Source organism: Lissotriton vulgaris, chromosome 1_1 (genome assembly GCF_964263255.1).
Source record: "Lissotriton vulgaris chromosome 1_1, aLisVul1.2, whole genome shotgun sequence".
NCBI classification, from domain to species: domain Eukaryota; kingdom Metazoa; phylum Chordata; class Amphibia; order Caudata; family Salamandridae; genus Lissotriton; species Lissotriton vulgaris.
The window spans coordinates 1,332,188,301-1,332,203,095 of record NC_141685.1 but is presented as its reverse complement, the minus strand read 5'-3'; the positions used below and the strand labels follow the sequence as shown (position 1 = coordinate 1,332,203,095).

At 42.4% G+C, this 14,795-nt stretch overlaps 1 protein-coding gene across 5 annotated transcripts in view; it reads right to left on the bottom strand.

The window, feature by feature from the left end:
* ATF1 (activating transcription factor 1) overlaps positions 1–14,795 on the bottom strand; it is a 331,728-nt gene that overhangs the window by 92,716 nt on the left and 224,217 nt on the right. For 4 of the 5 annotated variants that reach the window (XM_086966306.1, XM_086966315.1, XM_086966297.1 and 1 more), the window contains 2 exons: positions 3,687–3,787; positions 2,660–2,784 (listed from right to left, as the gene is read on the bottom strand). In XM_086966306.1, the coding sequence (XP_086822432.1) occupies positions 2,660–2,784; positions 3,687–3,787 (226 nt within the window). Of the gene's footprint in view, positions 1–2,659; positions 2,785–3,686; positions 3,788–8,688; positions 8,729–14,795 lie in introns of all 5 variants that reach the window. The other variant, XM_086966329.1, reaches the window with a different exon arrangement.

Here is a 14,795-nt window from a genome sequence, read left to right as displayed (position 1 = left end):
AAATTACTCTTTTACTCTCCTTTTCCTTTCTTTGAATGGCATTTAGTTTGTGTTTGGGCAGGGTTTTGTTCAGTGTTTATATGTTTACACTGGTGCGGGCTATTTCCCTTCCTGTGGGGTTTTATCAGTTATTATAGGTTTAAACTTAAAACCAGACAGCCTTCTCTTTGGAACTCGTCTGAACAAGTATGAATCATCCTGGGCTTGTTGAGGTTTACCACCAAGGGTAGATAGGGCCTAAACCCTCAGATCCAGATGTTCTGACTCCTTTCTTTGACCCAGTACCACTAACATGATACTGGAGATGCCAGAGTGGATGCATCAGTAGGCGAGGTTGTCGACACACTTCATCCTACTCTTAAGTTGCTTACTCTTAAGTTGCTGAAACAACTTTTTAAAAAAGCCGACTGCACAGCTTAAAAATCTAAATCTGTGCCTGCTTTGGCACTGCATGGGAAGATATATAAGTTTAAATGGGTAAAAGTCCCAGAAAGGTTTCTAGGCAAAAGAAGCCTATAGAATCTCTACACTGAAATTGAGGTGCCATTTCAGTTTTGCACTGTAAGCAAAGTACTGTGAGTAAACGCATCAAATCAAATGTGGCCGTCCATCCAATCGCTGCATATTTGAGATGAATGATTGCACCAGGCGAACCTTACACGACAGTCAACCATCAGAAAAAGACCTGGAGACTTGCCCTAGTATTGATCACACTGAACTCATATCAGGTATGTGTTGGGAAAATCAATAGTAGATTTCATTGGAAGATTTTCATACTGGCAATGCAAGATTGTATCATGCAACAAACTATACATTAAAGACACCTAAGTTGGAACTTAACGCAAATGTCAAATTAACTCATTGGATACTGGTGGCATCCATATAAAATTTGATTTTCTTATATAATGAACCCTATGTACTTCTTCTTGTGTTTTTGAATGCATATGATTGCAAAGAAATATATAATAGACTTTTAAAACAAAAGGCGTTTAGGCAATTAATTTGTTATATTGCGTCAACGTGTGTTTTTGCGGTATTAATCCTGACAAGAAATCAAACCAACTAGGCTCTTATTTTGCTTTCAGTATCCAGATATTCTCCAACTTTTTCCAACAAATGAGCTCCTTGGAACAGTAGCTTGATGTATCGCACTTTTTGCCAAGCCAAAAGATCATTTATTCAACACCCAAACAAGGGAGACAGTAAATAACACCATTACAGTTCCCAATAGAACTTAGCTGTCTCCTAGAAAGTGAATGAAATGAAGACATTTATAAATCGCATGGCTACCCGGGAGCGTCCCAGCACTAAGCACCAACAAGGGAGGGGGCGAAAAGCTAAGGAAATAGAAAAGTCTTGAGTTGTTTACGGAAGGCCTGATGATTGGGAATAGTACAAAGGTGAGGTGGCAAGAAGTTCCAAAGTTTGGCAACATTATAGGAAAAAAGTCGTCCGCCACTTCTGGTCTTCTTTATTTTGGGGACCTCAGCCAATCGCAGTTCATCTGACCCAAGTTTCCTATTTACTTTATAGGGGCGAATCATGGCTGAATTAATGGGGGGACCTTTTCCTTGCATTGTTTTATGAGCAATGCACAGGGCCATGAATTTGATGCATTCCTGCACTGGGAGCAAGTGGAGGGAGCGTATTTCCGGTTTTGCTGATTGTCTATTAGATAATCCTGTCAGAAGTCTGGCTGCGCTATTTTGGACTGACTGAAGTTTAGAAATTACTGAGGAGAGGGAGTCTAGGGATAGTGCATTCCCGTAGTCCAGCCTAGAAAAGGCATGCAAGATGCTATCTGCCCTTGTACTATGCATTCATTACTTCAATTATTCCTTCTTTCCACCTTTAAATACTTTAAAGCAGTCTTTGAATGATGTAATACATTAGATCTGACTGCTGTCCAACCATTTTCCTATGATAATCTTCTATACAGAAGTGTGATGCATTTAAACACATTATAAATCACAAAATATAAGCAGCAAGTTCTGAAGACCATCACAGAATTATACGCATTTATCTATGACAAGGAGCAAAACAATTTAGAAATGATGTCATTGTTTAAAAATGAAAGCTATGTAGACACTTTACAACTATTCATTTCAGATAAATTGTTGGGAAAAAATAAAGGTATTGTCCTAACAGCTTATCTACAGTTTCTAATAAAGAAACAACTTCATTTGTGATTTACAATTAAGAAACGGATAATCCTATTTTTTACTTCTGCACTACAGCTAGAGACCCTGCAACAATACTTTCTAGAAAATACATCATAAATCAAAGATGTTTAGCAAGTAAACATTAATTGCAAATAAAACATAACACATTCTGTGTTTCGCACTCTCTGTGTTCGGATGCACAAGCCATGGAGGAATATATGGTGAAAGCAGAATGTGTGTGCAATCTTCTACATAGCCAACTAATCTCCTTAGTATCCTTAAACGCTTTCAGTTTGAATCGTTATGCAGCTGGCCATAACTTTCAAAGACTGTGCCAAAACTGATCTTTGCATTCAGATGTAATTAACCTGTACTCTGTTCGAATTATACTAGTCTTTATACTAATTTCCGTTTTACACAAGTTAAAGAAAAAAAAAGGTACATGTACTAAATGATATGTACAGTGTAGGTATAAGGTAGATAACTAGAACACGTACTGTACTGTCCTGTGCTGGTCTGGTAAATAGATGTGGGACCAGACATAGAAGAAACAGCAGAAGAGTCAGCACTTTCTTCGTCGTCTTCACGCTGGTCTTCTGCAGAAAGATCGTTCAAGATTTTCCTATGCAAAAGAAACTCTGGTTCACTTTTAAGGAAAAGTATTTTGTCACAACAGCTCATAAGTCACTATAAAATGTAGATGTTTAAAAAGGAATTAAAGGCAATGAGTCTTTACCTACTGGGAGTACAGCGTTTACTTTGTATGCTTAATAAAGTGTGGGGTTGCTGGCTCATTTATTTCACATGCTAAGTCACAGTAACACCATTATTTTCAGTACTTCTATTAGTTGCATACAACAGTGCTAAAATGAAAAGGTCAAGTTGTTGTAAAGCAGACTGTCCATGAAAGATTTTGTGGCCAGAGATAAATATGTACCTGTTATTAAAAGGGGTTTTCTTGCACCTAAGCATCAATATGGTTCAAACAAGTACACTCAGAAAAAAAAGGAAAAGCAACAACAGGTGAGAAGGGTTGAGAGGAGGGCACCAACAAGAAAAGCTTTCAACTTCTGATGCAATAGTCCTCTATATTCTATTTTTAGATCGGCACTGCACAACAATTTGCTTGTATATACAATCCACACTGCTAGAACAATGACATTGACTGTGTCTTGGAGTGCTGTTAAACAGAAGTGCAAGATTAAGAAGCAGTGCTTTGTTTATTTGTATCCAACCCTGAAAAAGTCACTCAACATTAAACTGAAGCCTAATGGGTTAGATCCTTCTGAACTCGTTTTTTAATATCCACTGCAATGTGCAACATGTAAATCAACTAAGTAAAATTAGCACAACAAAAATCAGAGTTTCTATGTTCCCAATTGTTAGTGAGACAAGCACACTTATAAAGAGAAAACAAATCTATACAATTGTGTTTTCTGGTGGTGTGAATCACACACCTCAGTCGTTTACAGTTTTAACTTCATCTACTGATATTTCCAAAATGTCCTCTCAAAGTTTTCTCACTTGTATGATGGACGACGAGCTAAGATTCCACGGGCCTTCTTTGAGGAGTCTAGACTGTCGGACGAATCTTGAGAATCTTCAGTCTCTGATAAAGAGGCAACCTGAAAAGCATAACCAATCTTCATTTTCTAAACCATCAATGTTATGTTAGGAAGAACAAAGCAGAGGTAAAACAATAAATAAATAAAAAAGCAAGATACAGCATTAGAAAACATGATTAGTTAATTATGTAGTTCCATCAACTAGAATTACTGGAAGAACTTGACAATATGACTGTATCATTCATTTTAAATTTCAAACACATGTAAAAATCATAACCCACTGGGACTTGAAGTCAGGCCTATTCTGCAAGAAACAAAACCTCTAAAAGTTACTTCTTACCCACATACTATTGCATACATTTAGATTGGAATTAAACAAATCGTAAAGTTATTAACATCTGAAAGCAAAGTAGGGTGAAACAAATTACCAATAAAAGAGATCTACAGCCTTCCTGTAAGGTCATGTTTCCACTAAAGGCTTCTGAAGACATCATAATGACTACAAGACCAAAGTTCAAATGCTTTGTGATGTCACGCCATAGATGGTAGGCACAAGAGGGCTTAGTTGGCTAATACATGAGTTATCATGAGTAATATTTACTTCATAGGAACTGCCAAAAGATTTTTAAGAGATATATCTTTATTTAAGTCTGTGTTATTTTAAGGTGTGTTCAATGTGGATCCTTACAAGCAAAAACTATTTGATTTCCTGAGTACAATTGAAAGAGTTTGAGTGGGCATGCTACGTTTCAATTATGTTCTATTTAGACTTTGTACGGTAGATACCAAGGATGTTGTGTAACTTGTACAAATGAGAAGATGTATTGTTAATGTACTATATTTTTGCTGGAAATTCAACTTCGATAAATGACAAGGCTGATGTGAATGGAGACAAAACTTGGTATGCTCTACATCTGCCACCATAATCATCAACTGTGGAGGTGTTAGGATGGAAGATTGGGAGGAACATGGCAGCAGTCTCAAGGGACCGGTCACAAGGCCATACTCGGTTCCAAAATCTTTTTGTAAGGGCTACAAATAGCACAAAATTGACAAACACAGATCAACATGTGGCAAGATAGAAAGTAATCATATAATTTTTCAAGATCTCCTCAGGGTGCCCGATTTTCCATGTACACAAGGGAGCGAGAGAGTGAGCCTGGGAGCATTACACTGCTCGCCCAGGGCAGAGTAGCTACTCCAGCAAGACAGGGAAGCTGCAGGATTATTCTTTGGGCCAGTGTCAGCACAACAGAAGAAGCTGTACGCCAAGCACAAAGGTGACTGCAGATACCAGGGAAAGAACTCTATGACCGCTTGGCTCCTCAAATGTTTGCAGAAACAAGGGAAACAAACACAATAAGCACATAAACAACTTGCATTCAACCTAAAAGGTCACAATACACCTCAGTATCACGTAAAGTAAGTGCTTTCAATACATTGGGGGGGGGGGGGGCACATACTACTGAGGCAAGATACAAAAAGCACTTGGTTGAAGAATCAGAGTGGAAGGAAAGACAAAATAAACACATACACTCTGCTAAAATACACCACTAACCTTGACTTAAGGGCAAAGCATTCCTAAAGGGGGGAACTTTAAAAATACTGCACAAACTTTAAAAGCACCAAGGTATCTAGTATAAAAAAAAATTCAAAAGAAAGAGAAAAGAGTTACAAAGAAGAGAAAATCTTCAAACCTACACTCCCTGCGCTCCTTTTTAGGTCTCGCGACCTATCGATGTGCGCAAGCGCATCGAGCGGAGCGAGAATTCATGTCGGCAAAACACAAGTCAAACCAAAGGGCTTTCAGCCCCGCGGTTTTCATGAAGTTCACGTGAACAAGCACGCGCATCGCATGCAAGCCCAGCCTCTCCCGCCCCCATCCGGCATCAGGCTTCTCCTCCCCTAGCAGCACTCCTCCCACACCAGCAACTCCCCCCTCCCACACCAGCACCTCCCCTTTCTCTCCACGCAATCACAGCCTCCCCCTCCCACACCAGCACCTCCCCCCTCCCACACCAGCACCTCCCCTCTCTTTCCACGCAATCACAGCCTCCCCCTCCCACACCAGCACCTCCCCCCTCCCACACCAGCACCTCCCCTCTCTCTCCACGCAATCACAGCCTCCCCCTCCCACACCAGCACCTCCCCTCTCTCTCCACGCAATCACAGCCATGCTGCACTGCCGAGCCTGGGCTTTTCCAGCTCTTCCCTCCCACTCTCTCACTCTCCCGCCCCAACCCGACTTGTTCTTGTTCTGAACTGCAGATGTACGAAGCGCCGAGCCAACTGCACAGAAAGAGCCAGTCTCTTTGAATAACAGTCAAAAAGAGCCACAAATGAAAAACAGATCCCTTGAGTCATCTGATCACGTGCAGACGAATGACCGCTTTGGTTTCAATGACCTCGCTTTTTTTTTTTGGTTCTTGTTTGTGCGTAAATATTTGAAACAAAACAATGAAGCAATGGGAAATGGGGGAGAATTCATGTGCTCCATCGGAAAGTCAAACCACCGCTTTTTTCCGTGGCGTTTTCTTCGAGTGCACGTACAGGCACGCGCATTTGGCCCATACACTTTCATGGCCATCTGTTCCTGTTCCTAATGGCCCTCCCCCAGCACAGAGCGCGCATCGCGGCCGCACAGCACATCAAAGGGCTTCTCCCAGCGTGTGCTGTGCGGCTTCTCCTCCCCTAATTATGTGGCCTGCCGTACTTGTGTTTCCTGGCCGCTTCCCGGCCGATCAACTTGTATCAGTTTGCTTACATTACCATGGTTTAAGGCACACATAATTTCCTGTATCATGCCTTGCACTCCCTACCTTCTCGGGACATTCTTTGCACTTGTAATCATAGCAAACAAGGCTACTTTCGGATCAGCTATGGTCAGACAGCTATCTTCTTCGCTGTCCTTGTTTTCGACGTTTTATGTTCTCTTCCTAAGCCTTACATCAGTGACGGCCCTTCGCTAGCCTTGCACACCAAAGCCTGTGATGTCACTTATATCACAGTTGCTTGAACTACATTACCTACCTATGCCACCTGAATTTGGCACACATTTTATATTCTCTTGCTGGACATCTCATGCCGTATCGTTATTTTTACTCCTCAATTCCACACCTGGCATTAGTTTCTTTTCATGCCTTGCACCATTTTGTCATGCTTTACTCTACTCATGCCTTGCAAGCCGTGAACCTATTATCTTCCCTACACAATCTTTCCACCTGATATCTTCACATGCGATATATACGTGTATTCTACTCCTATGCATATGCACGCGTTATCGTCTCTCACATCAGGAAGGTTTTGTTTCCCATGCCTGCTCCTTGCATCAATCTCATGCTCTGCACCTGAAATGTCACATCAAAGGCTCTGTGCCACTTTCACCCACACAGCAACACTTACAGACACACAACGCTACTCACACCCACGCAAGCCCACTATCATCCACGCAACACCACACTCAACCACGCAACGCCACTCACCCAAGCAACACCACTCACACACGCAACGCCACTCATCCACGCAACCCCACTCATACTCATCCACGCAACCCCACTCATCCACGCAACGCCGCTCATCCACGCAACGCCACTCATCCACGCAACGCCACTCACCCAAGCAACACCACTCACCCAAGCAACACCACTCACACACGCAACACAACTCACCCACGCAACGCCACTCACCCACGCAACGCCACTCACCCACGCAACGCCACTCACCCACACTACGCCACTCACCCACACTACGCCACTCACACACGCAACGCCACTCACACACGCAACGCCACTCACACACGCAACGCCACTCACACACGCAACGCCACTCACACACGCAACGCCACTCACACACGCAACGCCACTCACAAAACCAATAGCTCCAACTTTCCTACTGCGAGACCTATTGGCAACGCCAGTGCTTGTTAAAAATAGTAACTGAGGAGCAATCACTTAGCAAGCTACTATCAAAATTAGGTTCAGACGAAAGTAGCAGCACAGGGAATAGGATGAGGATCACAAATGAGGTAGGTCAACAGTTCTAGGCCAAATTATTAGCCCCTTTGACTTTTGAGGTAGTCACCGAAAAGATGCAATAACAGGTACAAAGGAGAAATAAAGTTAGGTATCCTGATTTAGATGGAGTACCAAATATAAATACTAGAAATAGATGAGGCATTGAGTGGATTAGAAATTGCAACTGAGAACTCAGTTCAGGAGTGGTCATATTGGAACTTTCCAGGTGGATTTAAGTTTCATTTTTGTTGTTGTTTTTTAGAGATGTGTATAGAGTCAACTAGACCCGAAGATATCAGGTATCAGAGTGCTTTACATGAGCACCAGTTTCTTTACAGATGGACACATTCATTTTTGTTAGGCACTGGGAGATTAAGTGATATGCCCAGAATCACAGGATGTTGAGCATCCCTGCCAAGCCTCAAACCCAGTTCCCCAGCTTCGAGGTCGACCACTCTAGCTGTAAGGCTACATCCTCTCCCCAAAGGTTCTGTTAAGTATTCAGTTATGGCACGATGGTTGGAACAAAGTATATCTGAAACGAATCAAAAACAGATCCAAGAAACATCTCCATTAGATGATACCATTGTGGACTCCCTGAAAGATGTGCCAAAATCACTTATAGAAATAGAGAAATCCAAACAGGAAACAGCCACACAACTTCAATGTAAAATGTAAGCAGAGTATCAGAGAGGTTAGTAAATCACTCTAGAATGAACAATGTGAAGATAATAAATATTCCGGAAGGGGAGGACTTGAAGAAAAGAAGGTGCATTTAAAGGAGAGTGTGAGCCAGATTTGGAACACAAGGTACAAAGAATATACCAAGATCCCTTTCACTGTAACCCTAATCGTCAGAAGCCTAAGAAAATGATAATTCATTTTCTGACGTTTACTGTCAGAGTGTGCATTTTAACAGTTGCCTTACAGGCAAAAACAATCACTTACCAAACTTCTACTTTCTCCATTAAGTCAGTTGGCTGTTGTGCTACAGAGGAGAAACAATGGACTTATAAAACAAGCATTGGAAATGCAATAGGTCTCGCATTAGGAAAGTTTGAGCGATTGGTATTGTAAATGACACTTTTTTTATTTATGTGTTGGTTTTGAAAATAGCAAAATTAATAGCTTTGTCAGTTACAATGTCAATAGTTTTAACTTTCGCCAATGTGACACCTATAGCATTTGTAATGCAATGTGTGTTGTATTTACGTGACTTAGATGTATTGATATTACAAATAACAATGGCTTTTAATTTTGTAAATAATTAATACTTAAATAAAAGTTATTGTAATTTATAATGGCAATAGCTTAAACGTTTGTAAATAACTTTTGTGAAGATTATGTTCAGTGTATTTTATTGTGACAAAAATCCAAGAACATTGCATTTGCACCTACACACACACAGAGCCACACACATATAGATGTGGTGGTGGTGGATCTGGGGGATATGGTGGTGGTGGATGTGGTGGTGAATGTGGTGGTGGATGCGGTGGTGATGGTGGATGTGGTGTTGGTGGATGCGGTGGTGGAGGTGGATGCGGTGGTGGATGTGGTGCTGGTGGATGCGGGTGTGGTGGAAGTGGTGGTGGATGTGTTGGTGGATGTGGTGGTGGTGGATGTGGTGGTGGTGGGTGGATGTGGTGTTGGTGGATGCGGTGGTGGTGGTGGATGCGGTGGTGGATGTGGTGGTGGTGGATGCGGTGGTGGTGGAAGTAGTGGTGGATGTGTTGGATGTGGTGGTGGTGGATGTGGTGAAAGTGGTGGTGAAAGTGGTGGTGGATGTGGTGGTGGTGGATGCGCTGGATGTGGATGTGGCGGTGGATGTCATGGTGTATGTGGAGGTGATGGTGGATGTGGTGGTGGATGTGGTGGTGGATGTGGTGGGGGATGTGGTGGTGATGGTGGATGTGGTGGTGGTGGATGCGGTGGATGTGGTGGTGGTGATGCAGTGGTGGTGGTGGATGGGGTGGTGGTGGATGGGGTGGTGGATGTAGTGGTGGTGGATGTAGTGGTGGTGGGTGTGGTGGATGTGTTGGTGGTGGGGGATGCGGTGGTTGTGGTGGTGGTGGATGCGGTGGTGGTGGAAGTGGTGGTGGACGTGTTAGATGTGGTGGCGGATGTGGTGGTGGTGGATGTGGTGAAAGTGGTGGTGGATGTGGTGGTGGATGTGGCGGTGGATGTCATGGTGGATGTGGATGTGGATGTGATGGTGGAGGTGGTGGTGGATGTGGTGGTGGTGGTGGATGCGGTGGGTGAAACTGAAAGTAAGATACCTCTTTTCAGGTTTGTAATAGGACGTTTTACCATACAACACATGGGACCAGTGTTTACATAGGAAAGGCAGAGTTAGCTGATTACATACGGATGTCGGAGAAACTGAAAATAATCACCTGGTGCTTAGTGACGTTACCTTTTTTTGGTAGTGTAACTTCAAATTCCATATTACAAGTCCAGGATTACAAGACCTAGCAGGCAAGGAAATAGAAATGGACTACTTACTTGCACTTGAAACTAAACAACCTAAGCTGTGTAAAATTGCATCCGAGTACTCCATGAATTGGATGCAAAATACAGAGTGCTCACATTTCCTAGACTCAACAAATGATAAGCAGTGGGCGGGCTGCAAGTCCTTTATTGAACACAATAGTATTGCAAGCGCGCTCTCAAACTCGCCCCTAAAAACGAAGCTAAAAATATTGTTCTCCCCACAGACTTTTATTCTAGGTGTACCAATATATGTGTGTGTTACACCTCCATCAGAATTAAACTACTCTTCTGATTTTGGCGCAGTGGCACTGAGGTGGTCGGCTCAACCATCAATAAAAAAAAAAAAATCAAGAAGCTCCTAATGGCAGGTCCTGTAATTCGTGATTGGGACCTGCTCCTTCCCGCATAATTGCATACAAAAGAGACGTCCGATTCGAGTCATCTGCACAGTAGAAATGGTATACTTTGAAGACAGCTCGAGAGCAATACAAAATAAATGTGTGCAGAGCCATCCCACTTTGCAGTAGAAATGCATTTTAAAGAAATCAGGCGGTTCATTGCTGGGTCGCTACTGGAGGAAGCACAGCCAGCAAGGCAGCTCATTCAATGCTCAAACGGCAAGCCGCTTTCAAGGGCAAAGTCACAACATATTTTCAATCCATTTTACAATCCCCAGAAGAAAAGTCTGGATAATGTATTGCCTTCTCTCGCTGCATGTTCCTCATAGAACACAAATGGATTCCAGTGTTTGGTGAGGCTTGTCATAACAGGAATTGGTCGAGGAAAATGTATGAGCTTGCTCTAAACCAGCGATGCAAAGTGATGTTTTAACTATAAAAAAAAACCTAGCTATTACCACGCTTCACAAAATGCGGCATTTACTCACATGGAGCCGCCCCCATGGACATCTTAACAACAAGCTGTTCATGAACACGTACAGGATTGGGTAAGACAGTAAGTGTATAGGAAATAAGCGTAAATGTACAGTAAATACCAACACCAGAAATGCACACAAAAATAAAATCCCAAACGCGGTAAAAGTTTAAAAGAAATAATAAATTAAAAATCGCACTGTAGTTGCTCAGATGCACGACACCGTAAACGCAAAAGGAAGACTAACACTAACAAAGAAAACAAATTAAAGACAAGGAAGAGAGAAAGAAAGGATGGAGGCTGAAGGGCGAGGAAGGCGAGGGAGGGAGGAGAAATGCGAGAAACGTGTGAAGCAGGGGGCGGGGGTAGCCGATACCTTTGAAGTGGAGCTAAGCTTCACTTCAAAGGCTTGTTGGCACAGCGCACGCTGGGGGATGACTGTGGGAGGGAGGCTGGTGTCTGTGCACGCGCTTTTAATGGCAATGCACATGCGCATTGAGCGAGCTTTCACGGGCACTTCATGGAATCGCCCGATCTCGGTAAGCTCTGTTTAAGCCCCTTTATATCGAGCTCCCGCTCAATGCGCATGCGCGTTGAGATAGGTCGCTCGACCTAAAAAGAATGGAAGAACTTTAATTAGTAGGTGCCAAGGTACAAATGAAATTCCCAGTAATGTGGAGAGTTATGCGAGTTGATAATATGTTAATAATATGTCAATGTAAGTCACCTAGAGAAGGCAGATGAAATAATCAGTCGTAGGAAACAAGTCGCAACCTGGTCAAACACGGAAATCTCGTACTGTTTTTGTAATATAAAAAATGTATGTTAAGGGGAGTGAAGGAGATTTCTAAACAGGCACCAACAAAGTGCTAAATAATTATGGGTGGTTTCTATAAGGGGATAGACAAAGAGCAGGGAGCAAGCAGTGCTTAATTTATAACAAATACTTTTCATAGTTCTTCTAGGGAGGTCCCTGCTGCTTACATCACCCATTTCCGCTGCTAGAGCTGCCAATAAACAGACTATAAGAATGTCATTGGTGGTAAACATTATTCATTTTTTATTTATATTTAATTATTTAAACACTGTTTGCCTCCTCATCTTAAAATTTTATAGATAGCGCCACCATGTAGTAGACTGTTTGTGCAGAGATCTGCAGAGCTTTGATTGGCTGCCAATACTTCAATCAGTAAATGTTGGTAGCCATCTTAGGACTCCGCTTGATGTGAGTCCCCCCCCCACAAAAAGAAGAAAAAAAAAAAGAAAAGGAGGCAGGATAGGAATGCCCTAATGCTCCTCGCCCATCCCCCCTCCCCTCAGGCCTTGGGATCCTCCGCAGGGCAAAAAGGTATATATCTTTTTAACTTTTCCCCTCAAATTCAAGGACAAATTATGAAAAACACAAGCGCAGGTTCCCACACCTCTTTTCAAATGGGCCTCTGGATGGACCATGTCCCAAGGCATTTTCTAAAAATAAAAATGACCACCACCCCGGGGATTTGTAATGAATATAGGAGGTGGGCTCAAAATACACCTACCTCCCAACTCAAGTAACAACTCTTGACGTGGCAAAAGCTTTCAACAAGGTTGACTGGAAGTTTCTTCAGGGATTTTTAGATTTTATTTCTTCAAAAGAGGTCAAAACTGTATAGGCATTTTACAAGTCTCCTACAGAGGAAGTCCCAATCTAACAATATTTGAACAGGAATAGGAACGAGAAAAGGATGCCCACTATCACCCCTGCTATTTAACCTAAGCAATCACTAAGACAGGATGTATTTATTCACTCTTTGAAATACAAAGGCTTGCAAGGGAAAGTAGACCTCTATGCTGCCAATATTACTATATATAAACATCAAATCAAATGAGAGCAAAACACAGGTAGAGAAGCTAGCACAAGAGATTGTCAGTCTATCAGGATATCAATTAAACAAATAAAAGACTGAGGAAATGGAACAGAATATCCCTTTCTAAGGTGGAAGAAATAATATATTTGGGAGTTATAATAACTCATGAAATAAATAAAATGTGGGCTCCAAATGTAACCAGAGTTTTCAAAGAAACTGTCGCCCTATAGAGAAAATGAATTAATCTTCCACTCACTATTTATGGGAGAGTTAACCTAATTAAAATGACCATACTTCCTAAGGTGACGTTTCAGGATACAAGTACACGATTAGAGTTTGACAAAAGACAAATTTCTAAAATACAGGGCTATTTATCTAGCTTTACCAGGGCTACTAAGAGCATTAGGCTGCCCTGGAAAACACTGAGAAGGAAACTGGGAAAAGGTTGCCTTCAGATATCAGACCTATTTTTCTACTACTGAGTGTTACAGTTTTTATTATAATAACTTTTCACGATAAGTCAAGCAGAAGACAGATGTTTAAGGCATTACTAAAAGAAAGTAGATCAAGGTTGAGCCTTTATGGATGTAAGAATTTTTAAAAGTGTGTCTTGAGCCATTGCAAACAAGTGCTAACTTTTGGTACTACAACAGACTTAGATTGGGGTATAGCATATAATAGCAGTAGGTCACCAATTTGGGATTCGCCCAAACTCCATATTAATGAACGACACAGTGAGTCAACCATTAAAAAAAGCAGTCATTCTTTCGTGGGGTGATCTGGTTGTAGAGACAACACTGAAATCATGTAAAGACCTGGTAAAGGACACAGATAGGACTACAATCTTGACAAAGTTACCCAACATTGGGATTAGCTTGACCATATGGATAGGGAAATTAATAGTTTGGGGGGAAAAAACGAAAAATCAAGTTGCAGATTGATAGGAAGCATCATGTTCAGTAGATGAATCAAAAATGAAAGCACCTAAACATTGGCCCCTGCCTTTCAACCTTCATACGTCTCCTATATACCAACGTTTCGGCGTCCGTCAGAGTCGCGGATAACATCTCTGGCTGCTTTGCTGTGGGGTAGGGTACCGCCAGGGCTGTCCCCTCTCCCCATACTTGTTTTCCATGGAGCCATTGGCAGAGTGGGTGAGGATCGATGCCCAGATCCGCGGCTTTGAGTGGTCGCGAGAGGTCTCTGACCGCATCGCCCTATATGCAGATGACATTTTGATCTTCGTCACCAGACCTGATAGGACCGCCCTAGGACTCCTCAGTTCTGGCCTATACATGAATCGAAGTAAATCGTATTTGTGGCCCCTGCGTGGGGGAGATCAGCTGAGTACATGGTCTCGATAAGTAAAGGTAGTCCCTGATGGATTTAATTATTTGGGGGTGTTTCTATCCACATCTCAATCTAGATCTTGGGACAGAAATCTGGCTCCCCTGTGTGTGCAGACGGGAGACCAAGTTTCAAGTTTATGTTTATAGCACAGTTAATTAAAACCAATGTGATACAGTACACATTGGTTTTAAGACGGGAGACCAGGTCCATGTGTGATCCCACCTACCTCTTTCCCTACTTGGCAAATCTGCCATATTTAAAAAGGTACCCTTGCCCCACCTACTCTACCAGCTTCAACATCACCCCTATCCAATACGACCGTCCTGGTTCTGGCAGCTTAACATGGTTCTTGCTCGGTTCCTTTAGGATGGAGGAGTGGCGCGCATGGCATTGAGAACCTATTTTTAATCCACCTATTGTGGAGGCATTGCCACCCCACATGTTCAGGCCTATCATGCGGCCTTGCACATGCTCGTCGTCAAAGTCTGGTGGTAC